The sequence below is a fragment of the Kogia breviceps genome, chromosome 18, assembly GCF_026419965.1.
Source record: "Kogia breviceps isolate mKogBre1 chromosome 18, mKogBre1 haplotype 1, whole genome shotgun sequence".
NCBI classification, from domain to species: domain Eukaryota; kingdom Metazoa; phylum Chordata; class Mammalia; order Artiodactyla; family Physeteridae; genus Kogia; species Kogia breviceps.
This window is the reverse complement of record NC_081327.1, coordinates 614625-634230: the sequence shown is the minus strand read 5'-3', so window position 1 is coordinate 634230 and position 19606 is coordinate 614625. Positions and strand designations below refer to the sequence as shown.

General features: G+C 41.2%; 1 protein-coding gene across 11 annotated transcripts in view; it reads left to right on the top strand.

Annotated features, from left to right (window-relative positions):
• The window catches only part of LOC131744773 (zinc finger protein 256-like), a 38665-nt gene that overhangs the window by 9011 nt on the left and 10048 nt on the right, over positions 1 to 19606 (top strand). The window contains exons 4-7 of one of the 11 annotated variants that reach the window (XM_067019848.1): positions 1746 to 1927; positions 2343 to 7068; positions 10904 to 10984; positions 12698 to 12824. The exons of 1 other annotated variant lie outside the window; for it this stretch is intronic. In XM_067019848.1, the coding sequence (XP_066875949.1) occupies positions 12791 to 12824 (34 nt within the window). In that variant the 5' untranslated portion in view covers positions 1746 to 1927; positions 2343 to 7068; positions 10904 to 10984; positions 12698 to 12790. Of the gene's footprint in view, positions 1 to 1745; positions 1928 to 2342; positions 7069 to 10903; positions 10985 to 11070; positions 11448 to 12697; positions 12825 to 14000; positions 14049 to 16289; positions 16361 to 19606 lie in introns of those variants that run through there. 9 more of the 11 variants (XM_067019850.1, XM_067019849.1, XM_067019851.1 and 6 more) reach the window with 9 other exon arrangements.

Below are 19606 nucleotides of genomic sequence, written 5' to 3'. Positions count from 1 at the left end.
ATTGCAGTGGCTTCTCTTGATGCGGAGCACAGCCTCTAGGCACTCGGGCTTCCATAGTTGTGGCTTGTGGACTCTAGAGCTCAGTCTCAGTAGTTGTGGCACACAGGCTTAGTTGCTGCACGGCATGTGGGATCTTCCCAGACCAGGGCTTGAACCCATGTCCCTTTCATTGGCAGGTGGATTCCTAACCACTGCACCACCAGGGAAGTCCCTCTAATTTTATTGATTTGAGTCCTCTCTCTCTTTTTCTTGATGAGTCTGGCTAAAGGTTTATCAGTTTTGTTTACCTTCTGAAAGAATGAGCTTTTAGTTTTATTGATCTTTGCTATTGTTTTGTTTCTGTTTCATTTATTTCTGCTCTCATCTTTATTTCTTTGCTTCTACTAACTTTGGGTTTTGTTTGTTCTTCTTTCTCTAGTTCCTTTAGGTATAACATTAGATTGTTTATTTGTGATTTTTCTTGTTTCTTGAGGTAGGCTTGTATTGCTATAAACTTCCCCCTTAGAAATGCTTTTGCTGCATCCATGGTTTTGGATCATCATGTTTTTGTTGTAATTTGTCTCTAGGTATTTTTTGATTTCCCCTTTGATTTCCTCAGTGATCCCTTGGTTATTTAGTATCGTATGTGTAGCCTCCACGTGTTTGTGTTTTTTACCTTTTTTTCCCTGTAATTGATTTCTAATCTCATAGCGTTGTGGTCAGAAAAGATGCTTGATATGATTTCAATTTTCTTAAATTTACTGAGGCTTGATTTGTGACCCAAGATGTGATCTGTCCTGGAGAATGTTCCATGTGCACTTGAGAAGAAAGTGTAATTTGCTGTTCTTGGATGGAATGTCCTATAAATCTCAATTAAATCTATCTGGCCTATTGTGTCATTTAAAGCTTCTGTTTTGTTTTTAATTTTCTGTCTGGATGATCTGTCCATTGGTGTAAGTGAGGTGTTAAAGTCCCCCACTATTACTGTGTTACTGTTGATTTCTTCTTTTATAGCTGTTAGCAGTTGCCTTATGTATTGAGGTGCTCCTATGTTGGGTGCATATATATTTATAATTGTTATATCTTCTTCTTGGATTGATCCCTTGATCACTATGTAGTCTCCTTCCTTGTCTCTTAAAACATTCTTTATTTTAAAGTCTATTATATCTGATATGAGTATTGCTACTCCAGCTTTCTTTTGATTTCCATTTGCATGGAATATCTTTTTCCATCCCCTCACTTTCAGTCTGTATGTGTCCCTAGGTCTGAAGTGGGTCTCTTGTGGACAGCATATATATGGGTGTTGTTTTTGTATCCATTCAGCAAGCCTGTGTCTTTCGGTTGGAGCATTTAATCCATTCACGTTTAAGGCAATTATCAATATGTATGTTCCTATTACCATTTTCTTAATTGTTATGGGTTTGTTTTTGTAGGTCCTTTTCTTCTCTTGTGTTTCCCACTTATAGAAGTTCCTTTAGCGTTTTTTGTAGAGCTGGTTTTATGGTGCTGAATTCTCTTAGCTTTTGCTTGTCTGTAAAACTTTTGATTTCTCTGTCAAATTTGAATGAGATCCTTGCTGGGTAGAGCAATATAGGTTGTAGGTTCTTCCCTTTCATCACTTTAAATATATTATGCCACTCCCTTCTGGCTTGTAGAGTTTCTGCTGAGAAATCAGCTGTTAACCTTATAGGAGTTCCCTTGTATGTTATGTATTGTTTTTCCCTTGTTGCTTTCAATAATTTTTCTTTGTCTTTAATTTTTGTCAGTTTGAGTACTCTGTGTCTTGGCGTGTTTCTCCTTGGGTTTATCCTGCCTGAGCGAGTAGCCCCTGCTCGCACAACTACAGAAAGCCTGCACACAGCAATGAAGATCCAACTTGGAGAACAAAAAGCTGCTGTAAACATTCATCTGAGGATTTTGTGTGGACATAAGTTTTCAGCTGCTTTGGGTAAATACCAAGGAGCTCCATGCCAAACTATATGAAAAGAGTATGGTGAATTTTATAGGAAACTGCCAAACTGTATTCCAAAGTGGCTCTACCATTTTGCATTCCCACCAGCATTGAATGAGAGTTTCTGTTTCTCCATATCCTCATCAGCATTTGGTAGTGTCAGAGTTCTGGATTTGGCTATTTCTCAAAGATATGTAGTGATACCTCGTTTTAATTTGAAATTCCTAATAACAAATGATATTGAGCATCTTTCCATATGCTGTTTGCCATCTATGTATCTTCTTTTGTGAGGTGTCTGTTTATTGTCATATAAAGAAAAACAAGAGCAAAACAAGTTTATTAACCACATTTACGTGAACAACAATTTTTTGTCTTGTTTTTTGGCTGTGCTGTACCGTATGCGGCATCTTAGTTCCCCAACCAGGGATGGAACCCGTTCCTCTGCAGTGGAAGCACGGCGTCTTAAGCACTGGACCGCCAGGGATGTCCCAAGAGCAATTTTTTTAAACCACCTAAAATTTTGATGCTTCCAAAGAATTCAAATTAGGATTCATCATAGCATCACATTCTTCAGATTCATATTTACTTGTTTATGTTAATGGTCAATAAATTATTAAACTGTTTTTATATTTACTTATTTTATTTATTTATTTTATTTTTTGTCTGCATCAGGTCTTAGGTGTCGCACACGGGATCTTTCATTGCGGTGCATGGGCTTTTCTCTAGTTTTGGTGCACGGGCTCCAGAGTGTACGGCCTCTGTAGTTGTGGCACGAGGGTTCCAGAGCGCATAGGGTCTGTAGTTGAAGCATGCGGGCTCTCTAGTTGTGGTGCGCGGGCTTAGTAGTTTCAGCATGGGGTCAGTAGTTGCGGCATGTGGGCTTAGTTGCCCCATGGCATGTGGGATCTTAGCTCCCTGACCAGGGATTGAACTGGCGTCGCCTGCATTTCAAGACTGATTCTTAACCACTGGACCACCAGGGAAGTCCCAGTTAATAAATTATTAAATAACAAATGGTTAATTCAAACTAGAGTTTAGGGGACATCTAACTTTTGATGAAGTACAGAGTAGTTATCATGATTATATGCTAACAAATAAAATATTTCTGGCAGGATACACAGTAGTTGATAACAGAACTTAACTCCTGTATTATAGAGGATGGGGGAGTAAACAGAAGAATGAGGAAATAGCATTTTATGTATATACACTTAAATCTACTCAAAATTTTCTAACCAAAAGGTCTAGGTTTTATAGTACACATTGAAAAAATAATCAGGAAAACACTGGTAAACCAAAACAAAAAATGTGTAGGGGGGTATGTATGAAATTAATCAATACATGCAAATTATAGAAAGATATAGGGAATTATAATAAAGAGAAATTACATAAATGAATTTAAATAATAACTAGATACATCATTTAAATGGGAGTGAGCACCACAAAGTTTGGGTAATTACAAGATATCACAAAATATCTTTGAAACCTGGACCAGTTGTGGTCACTTGTCTCATCCCCATTAAAAATTGCAGTCATTCATGAAAAACATCTAGTCTGTGTCCTGTCTTTTTCAGAGTGATTGTTGTGGAAGGACACTTAGGGACTGAATCAAGCACATCTTATTTTCAGGGGATGTGACAGGAAAATTCCACCCCCACCCCCACCCAGCTCTGTGGCTTGAATTTTGGAGGTCAGATCAGACCAAGTTATCACTGCTCAAAGAATGAGTGGGGAGAAGTCGTTAGAAATCCTCAGAGATCTGGAGCCAGTGGTGACTTTCAGGGAAACACTTAGACCTTAATACCATTATGCACCTTCATTATTCCTTCCCTCTAAGCTTGGCAATCTTTCATTCATTCTTTCATTTATTGAATGAAGTGTTTATTATTTCGGATGAGAGGTACCTTCTTTGCATTGATCCCAGTAATTTGCTGTAGACGTAAAATTACTGATAAAATAAAGTGCATCCTGTTTCCCAGAACCAGTAAGAAAGAAGATGGAGGTGTTCAGTTCTATACTAGTCACTGAAAGTTTACAGAGACTATTCAGAGTTTTCTGTAGTAATATAACCGATGTATAGAAAGGGAGAGAGAGAGACTTAATTTATTATTTATTTATCTATTTATCTTTTCTCAGCGATAACAGTGGTGAGAGAGAGACATTTTAAGGAACTGGCTCACAAAATTGTGGATAGCAAGTCCAAAACCTGCAGGGAAGGCTGGCAGGTTGGAGACTGCAGGAATAGCAGATGTTGCCGTCTAAAGACAGCTTATAGGCCGAGTTCCCTCTGTAAGTGTCTGTGTTCTAATCTCCTCCTATTATAGGGACACAAGTCATATTGGGTTAGGGCCCACCCTAATGAACTCACAGTAACTGAATTAACTCTTTAAAGACCCTGTCTCCAAATACAGGCTTATTCATAGGTCCTGGGGGTTAGGATTTAAACATATGAATTTGGTGGGGGACATGGGAGGACACAACTCAGCCCATAATACTTCATACTCTGGCATCACTGAATTCATGTCCTTCTCACATAAAAAATACATTGACTCCAACCCACTTGCCCGCAAAGTCTTAACCCCTTGGATCATGCATCACATGCCCATCATATCTTCAACAAATAATCATCCAGCCACAGCCTTGATGTTCTCTCAGGAGCAGGCTTCCCCAGTTTTTAGAAGAGAGATGGGCTTAGAATTCCCCTAGTCTTCAAGTTCCTGTTCCTTTTTGCTTAACAATTCCTACTTTAGTTTCTCTCTCTCTCCTCTTGCATGTACTGTGAACAGCAAGGAGAAACCAGGCCATGCCTTCAAGAGCTTGCTTAAAAATCTCATGTCAGTATCCAGGTTCATCACTAACAGGTTCTACTTTCCACAAAACGTGAAAATGCAGTTTGGCCAAGTTCTTTGCCACTATAACAATGATTGCCTTTTCTCCCGTTTCAAATAACATGTTCCCACATTTTTGTTTCAGGCCTCATCAAAAGCAGCTTTAATATTTATATTTCTACCACTCTTCTGTTTATGATGATATATGTATATCTGTAAGATGATACAGGAGCTTTTTCTACAGCTCTCCTTTTTTTCTCTCTGAGCCCTCTTCAGAATCACCTTTAACTTTCATATTTCAATCAACAGTCTCTTCAGGGCAGTCTAGGCCTTTTCTAACATGTTCTTCAAAACTCCTTCAGCTCTGCTCATTACCCAGTTCCAAAGCCACTTGAATATGTGTAGGTATTTGTCATAGTAGCACCCCTCTTCATGGTGCCAAAGTCTGTACTAGTCGGTGTTCTTCAGAGAAACAGAATCAGTAGGGGTGTGTGTGTGTGTGTGTGTGTGTGTGTGTGTGTGTACACACAGTGTGGAGGCACAGTTCCTTCTATCCTTGTCTGTACCCTTATCATCTTACAGTATATTGCATATTTTATTTATTATTTGTTTTGTCTGATGTATATCTTTTTTGTTGCTAGTATTGGCTTAATAGAGGCAGGTCCTTTACCAGATATTTTTCTTCCTGATACCTCTTATAGACACGAATAATGTTTGACACACATCAGATGCTTAACACATGCCTATTGAAGCAGTGAATAAAAGTATACCCATTTTGTTCATGTTCCTTTTTAAGATTCTGTAAGTTCTCCCTACTTTTCTCTTTTCTCCTTTTTCCAGGCTGCAATAGTGCTCAGAAATCAGAAATGAAAAATAATAATATTTTCTAGGTAAAACACTTGGGTTGGCGAGAAACACAGCCCGTGAAGCCCATCCTTTGTCTTAGCTGTTTTCTGTCACTTTTTAGACTGTGTCTTGCCTATCAATTTTACCTGATCTTTTCCAGCCACTTCAGATATGTTATGGCCTGGGTTCCTGGCTTCTCCCCCTCCTCAATAAATTACTTAATCACTACTAAGAGTTCTCAATAATTTGATCATTTAAAAATGTTTCTCTAAGATAATCTCAAGTCCCCATGCTCACACTGCCACTACATTTACGTATGAAATAAAAATTCCTTCCCAGCAAGTACATGACCTGATGTTGTCTCAGACCTTTATCTACCGGGTAAAACGACCCCTGTGTACATGTGCAAAGATAGGAATTTGGAAAATTTTGGCTTACAGTGGTATTTATGCCATGACATTGAATGAGCTCACTAATGTGTGCAGATTGTGAGGAGAGATGACTATTGATTAAACTCCCAGGAATTCCATTACTACGTGGATGAGAGAAAATGAAAAATCAGCAAATTTAAGTTAAAAATGCAAAAATTATCAATGGTGTCAAGAGCTACTGAGAGGAAGTTTAACCAGAATCTTACCTATCACTGTTATGTTTAGGAGTTTGCTCATGACATTGGTTTTGTGAGGATAAAACTGCACGTAGAATGGGTGAAGAGTTACCTAAGAGTTGAGATAATAGAATAAGAGAGGGAAAACGCTCTAAAAAAGTGGAGTTGTAGGGACTTCCCTAGTGGTGCAGTGGTTTAGAATCTGCCTGCCAATGCAGGGGACACGGGTTCAATCCCTGGTCCGGGAAGATCCCAGGTGCTGCGGAATAACTAAGCCTATGCGCCACAACTACTGAGCCCACGTGCTGCAACTGCTGAAGTCCACACAATCTAGGGCCCGCGTGCCGAAACTACTGAGCCTGCCTGCCTAGAGCCCATGCTCCAAAACAAGAGAAACCCCAGCAATGAGAAGCTGGTGCACCGCAATGAAGAGCAGACCCCGCTCACCACAACTAGAGAGAAAGCCTGTGCGCAGCAACGAAGACCTAACGCAGCCAAAAAATAAATTTAAAAAAACTGGAGTTGCAAAGAGTGTGAGAAATGGTAGAATCAGAAAATGTACTGGATGAAAGAGTGACGCCTAATTATTTCAAAGTGTCCAATATTTATCAACTTATTTTTAACAGATTCAAAGAGACTGACGTGCATTGATGGGATTATGTTTCAAGAGATTTGATAGAACAGCTTGTCTTGGCCAAGAGGTTCTCCTCATGGTGTCTCTGTAAAGCGTCTTTGAAGACAGTGGCAGTTTTGGAAGGAAGTATTTTCTGGATGATATTGGATATAAATTTGTCCTTTGTCTTCACAGAGTGGGCAGGAGGAGTTGTCTTAGCCATTAAGCTTTGCCCCAGTATTTCAAGGTGGGTGGAATTCAGTGACATCTCCCAAGTGCATTCGATTCTGCTCTTTCCTCTGCTGGATACTGTAGCACCTGATAAATACCTTTAGTTGCTGTGAGTAAACTGGACCAAGAGAGGAAAAACAACTACAGAAAAAATTCATAGATACTGTTTTTCAGTCATTTCAGAAAGGTGTATTGCCTCACTACATGCATTCATGTTGTTCTTCATTGACCTGATGTGTTACGGGCTCATGGTATACCAGCGGCTCCATGGGTCTTTTCCCATACAGACACAAGCAGAGAATCCAATGTGTTCACAGCAGCTGCCTCTCCCCTAGACTTTCCCATGAGACCAAAGCACCATTCTTATCGTGCTGAGGAAAAAACCCACGTTCACCATTCTCATTCTGGTGAATATGTTGTCTGCTTTTACCCTCTCTTTTTATTTTATCTTTTTGGATAACCCTGATTATGAACCCACACCATGGTCTAATGAACGCCTCTGCAAAGGTATTTTCAGGTTTCCTGACATTCATCCCTTAGTGCTCTTTGGCAGTGACATTCAGCTCTCTCAGTTTAGCTTTCCTGTTGGGCAAGGAAAACAAATACTCTGAGTGTAGTTCCTGGGCTTTAAGTTCTCTCTAGAACACCCTGCCATTTATTTAATCAACTTTATGTATTTGTAGGCTCATGTTTTATGTCATTTCATCTTGCAGAAGATTTTGACTCAAAATTGATAACAGTGATAATAACTCTGCTTCATATTACATGTAGAGTATAATAACATGAAAGCTACTCATAATTATTCAAAAATAATTTTCTAAAATTATATGTTATTCACTACAGGTTCAGGGAATTTTATGATAATATAGAGAATGTTCAAGATTTAGGAGTGTAGGTTATAACAGCACTTTAATTTAAACGTTAAACATTATGTTGACACTTAAAAGATTTATTTGAATTTACAAAGCATAGTGGGGAAAATAGATGTTTCATTTGGAGAGCTAAAGACCTGGGAATACTCTTGAGCTGTAAAGTCATATGGAATTCAAAGACTGAAGGAAGATCGATGTGTTTTTGGTACAGTGTGCGATGGGAAGAGTGATGAGAAAAGAAGCAGAGGAAGCAGGTGAAAGTTTTTTTGTCGGGTATCAGAGGATATCTCAGTGATGAGAATGATCCGAACTTTTTGTAGGGAAGATGATGAGTGTGGGGGATTAGTCAGGTGGGATAATAATCAGTGTTGTATATGATAACAAGTGTAAGTATCCAATTCAAATAAATTTACTTTATTAAACTCTACATTTTAGCATCATTTAATATGTTTTAATTGAAAACTTTGTGTTTGAAGTAGTTCTTAGAAGTGATGCATTTACAGTATTTAATAGGCATATTTTGGAAATTATGCTTTTATGAAAGTGCACTTCAGAAATTGTGATCTGTTGGCAATTGGAGGATACTTTTTAAAGTTGAATGCTCTTTTCCTCTTTATTATCCAGCTGTAGTAAGTTATTTGCCTTTTATTACCACTAACATTTATTAACATAATACCTGTCAAATGTTGAAGCACTAACTCACAAAGGGACTGTATTTGGACATAGGATATTTATAGAGGTAAATAAGGATAAGTGAGGTTATAAGAGTGTGGCTGTATTCCATTAAGACTGGTTTCCTTCTGTTGACAACTCAATTAACAATCAAGAAGGGGCTTCCCTGCTGGTGCAGTGGTTGGGAGTCCGCCTGCCGATGCAGGGGACACGGGTTCGTGCCCTGGTCCGGGAAGGTCCTACATGCTGCGGAGTGGCTGGGCCTGTGAGCCATGACCGCTGAGCCTGCGTGTCTGGAGCCTGTGCTCCACAACGGGAGAGGCCACAACAGTGAGAGGCCCGCGTACCACAAAAAAAAAAAAGAAAAAAGTGAACTTTATTCAATTAAACAGGTTTATAACGCGGGAGACAGAGTCTCAGAATGTCTGAGATCTGTTCTGCCTGTTAGAAGTTGAAGGCACAATGATACACATTTATGAGACAAAGGATCATACAGAAAAATGACATGCTGACATTTACACAAAGTTCATAGGTGAAGTAAGCATGTACAAAGCAGTCAGTGAGTCACCAGAACCCCCAATAGAGTTGGGAAGGAATGCTAATCTTTTAAGAAGTTACATTGCTAGCATCAGAAGAAAGGGAAAAAAAAATTGATCTTTACAGTTAAGAAAGCATTCCCATCTTTGAGGAAGACTAGTTAGTGTGTAATGCAGATGCACACTGCACATTAAGGAGGTCGAGAGGCCAAAGCAGAAAATTTTATGTTTAAATTTTCTTGTCCTGCCTTGAAATATAAATTTCATTGCATCACTCATAAGATGAGGGATAGACACCAGGAGTATGCACACGGGGAGAAAAGGCCATGTGAGGACAGAGCAAGAAGTTGGCTACCCAAAAGCCAAAACAGAAGCCTCAGGAAAAACTATACCTTTTGACACCTTCCTGTTAGACTTTCAGCATCCAGAACTGCAAGAAAATTAATTTCTGTTATTTAAGCCACCCAGTCTATACTCTTACTAAACCAGTTTCATTTGCCCAATGCACATTAAGCCAAACGCTGAGTCACTGAGGTTTGCAGCAGAGAAACTTTTTTCGTAATTTAGCCAAGCAAGCTGAAGCAAAGAGAGATCTCATATTCACCTCCCCAAAGGGGAGGGGCTAGGAATGTTTATGGGATAAAGCTGGGTGGGGGTGAGGGGATGGAAATTGAAGATGAGAAAAGGTGATTGTTCTTCTGCACAGGTAAAAGTAAGCTACAGACTTTTTCATGAGACACCTGTTCAGAAAATGGCAGCGTTAGCATGTTCTGAGGGTGGGCTGTTGGCCGTCTGACATCAGAAGGTCACTGCGCCAACATTTGCACATGCCCAGATGGAGGGTCGGTGGTCTTAACCAGTTTTAACCAGCTCGAGCTCAAACTGGACACAGCTGACTCCCAATTTCCTAAAACACAACTTGGGCAAAGATCTTATTGTTTAGGCTATTTGCCGCTTGGGAGTGCCTGCAAGTTTTTGTAAAAAGCAAAGTGAGCTTGATCAGTGAAGGCAGGTTACAGTTTATAACTTACGACTACCCGAGGTTTCAGTAGTATTCAAATGTTATGGCAGCCCTAGCAGACTAACACAATTCTCATTTAATATTTTCTCATCACCAAATAAATGACCTCAACACCCAAGAAATATAGTTAGGCCTACAACACCACTTCTGTCACAGTAAAGTCTGCCATCAGACAACTGAAGGAATTGAAGGACCAGTAGAAGCACCACCATTTGAAACCTTGCTAGCCTTTAATAAATGGGTTGATTTGTGTAACAAAATACATATATATATATATATATATAGAGAGAGAGGGGACACAAATGTAATAGTTCTAAAAAGGCCACAAAATTAAAAATTAGCTTTTATACAATTTAGGGCATTTAGTTTGGCAATTCCTATTTTTCTTCCATTTCTGATGAGCCTGTTCATTTTTGCTTCTACTCCTCAAACTGACTGATAACATAGGCAGGGGAAGCGTTTTCTATGGGAACCAGAGGCAGAGCTCATGCTTGTCCATCTGCTTCAGGGCAGCCTAACATCGCACTACTTGCTTTTCTGTCATGGACCTGTATGGAGTCTTTCTTCTTCCTGACCAAACAAACTGAAACTTTAAAAACTGAATAACACTTCAGGCCACATGCATTTGAAGAGCAATTAACAATGTTTCTAGCTATGTGTGGACTCATTTAATGTACGAATGACTGGAATGATACGGCCATTTATATAAGTAGATTTGAGAGCATCGCAAATAATAGTTTTATCCTCTAGGAGCTGCCTGGGCTTCATGGAGTCTGAAATAATGTCTCTTCGCGGCCTTTAACAACGACCAAAGCCCCTCCTTCCTTTGAGGTAGGAACACCACCAGCAGCGTTCCTCAGGGGGCTGCAAATCCAATGCTCCGGTTGAACATTATGAACTAGCTTCGCCGCGGCCTCTGGAGCTCTGGGAAGTACATTACCCAGAAGGCACGGGCCGAGAGGCCGCAGTTACGAGGCAACGGCCAATCAGGGTGAGGGGTTCCCGCGCGTGCGCGTCTGGGCGGGACTTCCGGCGACCCTGTTGTGGCGGTCATTTTTGCTCCCCTCCAATTTGCTCGCTCTCTGGAGCGTTGTGTCAGGATCGAGGTGACTGGACCGAGAAGATCTGAAAGGAGGGCCTGTCCCCGCCACACAGGGCTGGCGCCCGGGGTATCCCGCGCCAAGCCCGGGAGATTGACCGCCGTGCCCGCGTTTCACCTCCTCTCTCGCAGCTCCCGGCCCCGCTCCGTCCACCGAGTCCGATGGCGGCGGCGGCGCTGAGGGACCCGCCTGAGGTAAACGCTCGTCCTCCGGCCCCTCACCGCCCACACTGCACCAGACACTAAAGCCTCGAGTGTGGGGTGCCTGCTCACGTTCCCGCAGCCCAGGCCGCGGTGTCCAGGATGGTGAGGCAGCCATGGGCGGCGCGTGGGCGAGGGTGACAGGCGGAGGGACCGGCAGGTGCAAAGGCTTGGAGGTCGGACTGAGCCAGGAGGATTCGGGAAACCTGGGGTGCATTTTATGACTGCAGTAAAGAGAGTGTGAGGTGGAATCACGCCTGGACCGGCAGAGAGAGAGGTTGTTCCTTTATTCTGAGGGACCTGGGAGCCACGGAGGGCTGTGAACGGACGAGGAGCAGTGTATGTGAGGGCTTTAAAAGTTTTCAAAAAGCTGAAGAAGAGTACGAACGGATTGGAATGAGGGTGACAAACAGGCACAGGGAGTTGAGTCCTCGTCCAAGGTCACAGGATCTGGCAAGAGGCAGCAGAGGTTAGTCAGTCAGCCTGAGGTCACTAGGTTCCAGGGCTGGGTGGGGTTACAGTGGAGTCCTGCACACATGGAGCCCAGCCATGGTTGCCTTCCTTTTTCGCCCAGGTTCTGAAGGTTGAAGAGGCACTTATGGAACCTATGTAAGGCAGGAGAGGGTGTCCCAGTCCCTCACTGGTTCTGGGTGGCTAATACTGAAACATGTCAGGGCTTTACCTGGCTATGGGCTCCCTCAGAGAACTGGGATTGTACCAGATCATGTTTGATTTTGTGAAGCACTCTGTGGATGCCACGTTCCAAGTACCTGAGTGAGTCCAGAGAGGTGCCTGTGATGTGGGACAGGGAGGTGGTAGAGCTGTGGGAGTGCAACCGTGAGGTCTGAAGATGTGAAAGAGGTTTGGTCAACTGAATGACATGCACATCAAGGGGAAGTGTGAGCTGAGGGCCCACAGGCCCTGGTGTTGGGGATTAAGGGTAAAGATGAGCCCATGTTTGGCTGTGTCTTGGAGGCACAATGTGGGAGACCTCAGGGGAATTACTTGGGGGGAGGGATGGGGCCCTGTAGGCCAGGCCCAGAGTTTAGATGGCGTTTATCCCCCTGGCCACCGCCTTTTGTTGCTGAGGGCTGAACACAGTGAGGAGAGATCAGGCATCATTGGCACCAGGCCTGACGTGGGGAGCTCTGATGGAGGATGACCGTGGAATACATGTGTGAGGAGATGAATTGTGGGTCCGCAGAGAGAGAATGTTTATGTTTCATCTATCTCATTCATGACAGGGTGGTGTGTCCTTTGAGGACATTGCCCTGTACTTCTCCTGGGAGGAATGGAAGCTCCTTGATGAGGCTCAGAAACTCCTGTACCATGATGTGATGCTGGAGAACTTTGCACTTATATCTTCACTGGGTAAGAGCCTCACCCTTCCCAGTGACCTGGGCTAGGCTCTGTATCCTGCCTCACCCTCTTTTCTCCAAGGTGTGCTCTGCCCTTCTCACATATGGACCTTGGGCACTGCTTGTTTCCTCAGCTTTCTGGGTAGTTGCTGTGATAGGTAGGGCTGGGTTGTTTGCACTGCCCCCTTCTCTCCCCGTAGCCCCAATACAATCTGCACTCAACCCTCATAGAGATGGATTTTAGGTAAGCAGTTTTGCAGTGAGGCTAAAGGATTGCATCTTAAACTTGCCCTTTCACTGCTCAGGTGGTATATCCAGGTCCATGGTACTTCTGTGTCCCAGGTTTTGTTCCTTTTTATCATCTGACATTTTGTTCTGCCTCCATGTGCCAGGAATTGAAGGTATTGTCATGGCCATTACTTACCTGGACCATGGGCTGTTTTCCAAGGCTGTCCTTAATGGTTCTGCTTGTGGTGTTTAGATCTCTTTTCTCTTTTCTTTTCTCCAGCTTATTGAGGTATAATTGACAAATAATACTCTATGTATTTGAAGTGTACAGGGAGTTCCCTGGTGGTCTAGTGGTTAGGATTCAGCGCTTTCACTGCCGTGGCCCGGGTTCAATCCGTGGTCAGAGAACTGAGATCCCACAAGCCGCGCTGTGTGGCCAAGAAATTTTTAAAAATTAAAAAGTACAAGAAGTGTATAATATCATGATTTTATATATACACACATACAGTATGAAATGATTACTACTGTCAGGTTGATTAACACATCCATTACCTCACATAATTGTATTTACATTTTTCGTGTGTGTGAAAACACTTAAGATCTACTCTGTTAGCACATTTGAAGTATACCATACAGCATTATATTAAGTATAGGCTCCATGCTGTATTAATTCCTCACAGCTTATTCATCTTATAAAACTGACCAACATCTCCCCATTTCCCCTAGACCTGTACACCTGGCATTCTACTCTTTGTTTCTACGGATTCAACTGTTTTTTTTTTTTCAAGATTCCATATATAAGTGATAGCATACAGTATTTATCTTTCTCTGGCTTATTTCACTTTGCATTATGCCCTCCAGGTTCATCATTGTTGTCACAAATGCATGATTTCCTTTTTTAATGGCTGAATAATACTCCACTGCATATAAATACCAGAATTTATTAATCCATTCATTCGTAGACAGATACAGGCATATTGCAGGTTACGTTCCAGACCACCGCAATAAGGTGAGTAAAACAATAAAGCAAGTCACAAGAGTTTTGTTTTCCAGTGCCTATAAATGTTGTTTACACTGTATAGTAGCCAGTGAGTGTGCAATAGCATTATGTCTTAAAAAACAACATATATACTTCAGTTAAAAAATACTTTATTGCTAAAAAAGTTTTAATCATCATCTGAATTGTATTTTTTTGCTGCTGGAGCAATTTATTAAAAAAAATTTTTTAAAATAAATATATTTATTTATTTATGGCTGCGTCGGGTCTTTGTTGCTGTGCGCAGGCTTTCTCTAGTTACAGCGAGTGTGGCTACTCTTCGTTGCGGTACCGGGGCTTCTCATTGCGGTGGCTTCTCTTGTTGTGGAGCACAGGCTCTAGGTGCATGGGCTTCAGTAGTTGTGGCGCACGAGGTCTAGAGTGCTGGCTCAGTAGTTGTGGCACACGGGCTTAGTTGCTCTGTGGCACGTGGGATCTTCCCGGACCAGAGCCTGAACCCATGTCCCCTGCTTTCTCAGGTGGATTCTTTTTTGTTTGTTTGTTAATTTTATTGATTTATTTTTGGCTGCGTTGCGTCTTCATTGCTGCACGTGGGCTTTCTCTTGTTGCGGCAAGTGGGAGTACTCTTCGTTGCAGTGTGCAGGCTTCTGTTTGGGGTGGCTTCTCTTGTTGCGGAACCCAGGCTCTAGGCACACGGGCTTCAGTAGTTGCGACATGCGGGCTTAGTAGCTGTGGCTTGCTGGCTCTAGCGCGCAGGCTCAGTAGTTGTGGCGTGTGGGCTTAGTTGCTCCGTGGCATGTGGGATCTTCCCAGACTAGGGCTCGAACCTGTGTCCCCTGCATTGGCAGGCAGATTCTTAACCACTGCACCACCAGGGAAGCCCGGCAGGCGGATTCTTAACCACTTTGCCACCAGGGAAGTCCCTTGCCTTAATTTTGACTGATGAAGGTGCTGCCTGATTAGGTTGCTGAAGGTTTTGGTGGCTTTGGCAATTTCCACATCAATGGACTCTTCCTTTCAGGAATGATTTCTCTGTAGCACGTGATGCTGTTTGATAGCATTTAACACACAGTAGAACTTCTTTCAAAATTGGAGTCACTCTTCTCAAACCCTACTGCTGTTTTATGAACTAAGTTTATGTAATATTCTAAAGCATTTGCCATCATTTCAACAATCTGCACAGAATCTTCACCAAGAGTACATTCCATCTCAAGAAACCATTTTCTTTTCTCATCCCTAAGAAACAACTCCTCATCTGTTAAAAGTTTTCTCTTGAGATTGCAGCAATTCAGTCATCTTCCAGCTGTACTTCTAATTCTAGTTCTCTTGGTTTTTCCACTACATCTGCAGTTACTTCCTCCACTGAAGTCCTGAACCCCTCAAAGTCATCCAGAGAGTTGGAATCAGCTTTTTCCCAACTCCTGTTAATGTTTATATTTTTATCTCTTCCCATGATTCATAAATGTTCTTAATGGCATCTAGAATGGTGAGTCCTTTCCAGAAGGTTTTCAATTTACTTTGCACTGATCCATCAGAGGAATTGCTATCTATGGCAGCTATAGCCTTAGGAAATGTATTTCTTAAGACTTGACAGTGTAAACTACTTGATCCATGGGTTACAGAATAGATGTTGTAGTAGTAGGCATGAAAAGAACATTAATCTTGTACATCTCCACCAGAGCTCTTGGCTGACCAGCTGCATTGTCAGTGTGTAGTAATATTTTGAGAACATTTTTTTTTTCAGAGCAGTAGGTTTCAACAGTAGTCTTAAAATATTCAGTAAACCATGTTATAAGGAGACGTGCTGTCATCCACGCTTTGTTGTTCCATTTATAGAATATATGCAGAGCAGATTTAGCAGAATTGCTAAGGGCCTAAGATTTTCAGAATGATAAATGAGCATTGGGTTCAACTTTCAGTCACCAGCTGCATTACCCCTAACAAGAGAGTCAGCCTGTTCTTTGAAGCCAGGCATTGACTTCTCCTCTCTAACTGAAAGTCCTAGATGCCATCTTCTTCCAACATAAGACTGTTTCATCTACATTAAAAATGTGTTGTTAAGTGTAGCCATGTCCATTAATTATCTTAGCTAGATCATCTGGATAACTTTGGTACAGCTTCTACATCAGCACTTGCTGCTTCACTCTGTACTTTTTTTTTTCACCTTGTACTTTTATGTTATCATGACAGCTTCTTTCCTTAAATCTCATGAACCAACCTGTGCTAGCTTCATACTTTTTTTTTTTTTTCTAGCTTCTCACCTCTCAGCCATCACAGAATTGGAGAGAGTTGGGGCCTGACTCTGGATTAGGCTTTGGCTTAAGGTAATGTTGTGGCTGGCTTGATCTTCTATACAGATCACTAAAATTTTCTCCATATCAGCAATAAGACTTTTTCTTATTATTTGTGTGTTCACTAGAGTAGCACTTTTAATTTATTTCAAGAACTTTTCCTTTACATTTATTGATACAACTTGGTTAATACTGTTTGGTCCAAGAGGCCTGGCTTTCAGCCTGTCTTGGCTTTTAACTTGCCTAAGCTTAATCATTTGTAGCTTTTGATTTAAAGTGAAAGACATGTGATCCTTCCTTTTACTTGAGCTCTTAGAGGCCATTGTAGGGTTATTAATTCGCCTAATTTCAATATTGTTGCATCTCAAGAAATACGGAGGTGTGAGAAGAGGGAGAGAGATTGATTGGCCAGTCGGTAGAGCAGGCAGAACACATACAGTGTTTATCAATTAAGTTTGCTGTCTTATGGGTCCAGTTTGTGGCACCCCAAAACAAAGATCACTGATCATAGATCACCATAACAAGTATAACAATAATGAAGAAGTTTGAAATATCACAAAAATTACCAAAACATGATGCACAGACACAAAGTGAGCAAATGCTGTTAGAAAAATGGCTCCAGTAGACTTGCTTGACACAGGGTTGCTACATACCTTCAATTTGTAAAAAAAATGCGTTATCTGTGAAGCACAATAAAACAAGGTATGCCTGTGCTTAGGTTGTTTCTATACCTGGGCTATTGTGGATCATGCTGCAGTGAACATGGGGGTGCAAACACCTGTTTGAGATACAGATTTTGTTTCCTCTGGAAATAGACACAGAATTGAGATTATTGGACCATGCAGAGTTCTATTTTTAATTTTTAGGAAATTCCATACAGTTTTCCCTAATGGCTGTACCGATTTACCTTCCTACCAACAATGTAGAAGGCTTTCCTTTTCTTCACATCTTCTTGAACATGTATCTCTTGTCTTTTTGATAGTATTGTTCCAGACAGGTGTGAGGTTATATCTCATTGTGGTTTGGATTTGCATTTCCCTGATGTTAGTGATGTTGAGCACCTTTTCATATACCTGTTGATCATTTGTATGTTTTGGATAAATATCTGTTCAGGTCCTTTTGCCCATTTTTAATTGGATTCTTTAGTTTTTTATTGTTGAATTGTATGAGTTCTGATATTTTCTGGATATTAACCCCTTATCAGATAAATCCTTTGCAAGTATTTTCTCCTTTTCCTTAGGTTGTGTTTTCGTTTTGTTTCCCTTGCTATAAATAAGCTTTTCCAGGGCTTTCCTGGTGGCACAGTGGTTGTGAGTTCCCTGCCGATGCAGGGGACATGGGTTCGTGCCCCTGTCTGGGAGGATCCCACGTGCCGCGGAGCCGCTGGGCCCGTGAGCTATGGCTGCTGAGCCTGCACGTTCAGAGCCTGTCCTGTGCTCCGCAACGAGAGAGGCCACAACAGTGAGAGGCCCGCATACCACACACACACAAAAAAGAAGCTTTTCTGTTTGATATAGTCCCACTTGTTTATCTTTGCTTTCATTGCTTGTGCTGTTGGTGTCATCGAAAAAAATCATTGCCAAAACCAATGTCAAGGAGCTTTTTCTCTGTATTTTCTTCTAAAAGTTTTAAAATTTCAGGGTTTATGTTTAAAAATTTTAATCCAATCCAAGTTAATTTTTGTGAGTGGCGTGAGATAAGGCTCTAGTTTCATTTTGTTTTGCATGTGGATAACCAGTGTCTCCATCACCGTTTTTGGAAGAAGCTGTCCTTTCTCCATTGTGTATTCTTGTTGTGCCTATCAAAGATGAGTTGACCATATATGTGTGAGTTTATTTCTGGGCTCTGTATTCTGTTCAGTTGGTCTATGTGTCTGTTTTTATGCCAGTACCATAATGTATTAATTACCATAGAATTGTAATATTTTGAAATCAGGAAGTGTGATGCCACTGGCTTTGTCCTTTTTCAACATTGTTTAGGCTATTTTGGATTTTTCATTGTTCCATACAAATTTTAGGATTCTTTATTCTATTTTGGTGGAAAATGGCATTGGAATTTTGATATGGATTGTTTTCAGTCTGTAAATTGCTCTTGGTAAAATTAACAATATTAATTTTTCCAATCCAAGAATACTGGATATCTTTCCATTTATTTGTGTCTTCTTCAGTTTCTTTCATGTTTGTCTTATGATTTTCAGAATTTAAATCTTTCATCCCCTAGGTTAAATTTGTTCCTGAGTATCTTATTCTTTTGATGCTATTTAAAATAAGATTTTTTTCTTAATTTTCTCTTCAGACAGTTTTTTATTAGAGTATATAAATGCAACTCAAATTTGTATATTGGTTCTTTTTATCCTGCAACTTTACTGAATTCATTTGTTAGGGTGGAATTTTAGGGTTTTGTACATATAAGAGTGCATTACCTACAAACACTTTTCCTTCTTCCAGTCCAATTTGAATGCCTTTTCTTTCTTTTTCTTCTCTACTTACTCTGGGTGGGGCTTCCTATATTATGTTGAATAAAAATGGATAGGGTAGGCATCCTTGTCTTGTTCCTGATGTTAGAGGAAAACCTTTTAGCTTTTGAATGTTCAATATGATGTTAGGTATGGGCTTGTCAGACGTGTTGAAGTACATTCCTTCTATACCTAGTTTTTTTTTTTAAAAATAACTAATTCGACTGTGTCTGGTCTTAGTTGTGGTGCGCAGGATCTTTTAGTTGTGCACAGGCTTCTCTCTAGTTTTGGTGTGCGGGCTTAGTAGATGTGACCTGAAGGCCCTCTAGTTAGAGCGCATGGGCTCACTAGTTGTGGCACACAGGCTCTCTAGTTATGGCACACGGGCTCCAGAGCACGTGGGCTCAGTAGTTGTGGTGCATGGACTCTCTAGTTGTGGCAGGTGGGCTGGCTGCAGAGCGTGTGGGCTCAGTAGCTGCAGTGCGTGGGCTGAGTAGTTGCAGTGCATGGGCTCAGTAGTTGCAGTGCATGGGCTTAGTTCCCTGACCCAGGACCAAACCCGTGTCTCCTGCATTGGAAGGTGGATTCTTAACCACTGGACTACCAGGGAAGTCCCCCTTTTATACCTAACTTGTTGAGAGTTTTTATCATGAATGGATATTGAATTTTAAAATGGCTTATCAGCATCTATTCATATGATTATGATTTTTATCCTTCATTCTGATAATGTGGTGTATCACATTTATTGATTTGCACATGATGTTGAACCATCTTTGCATCCCAGGGATAAATTCTACTTAATTGTGAGGTATGATCCTGTAAAT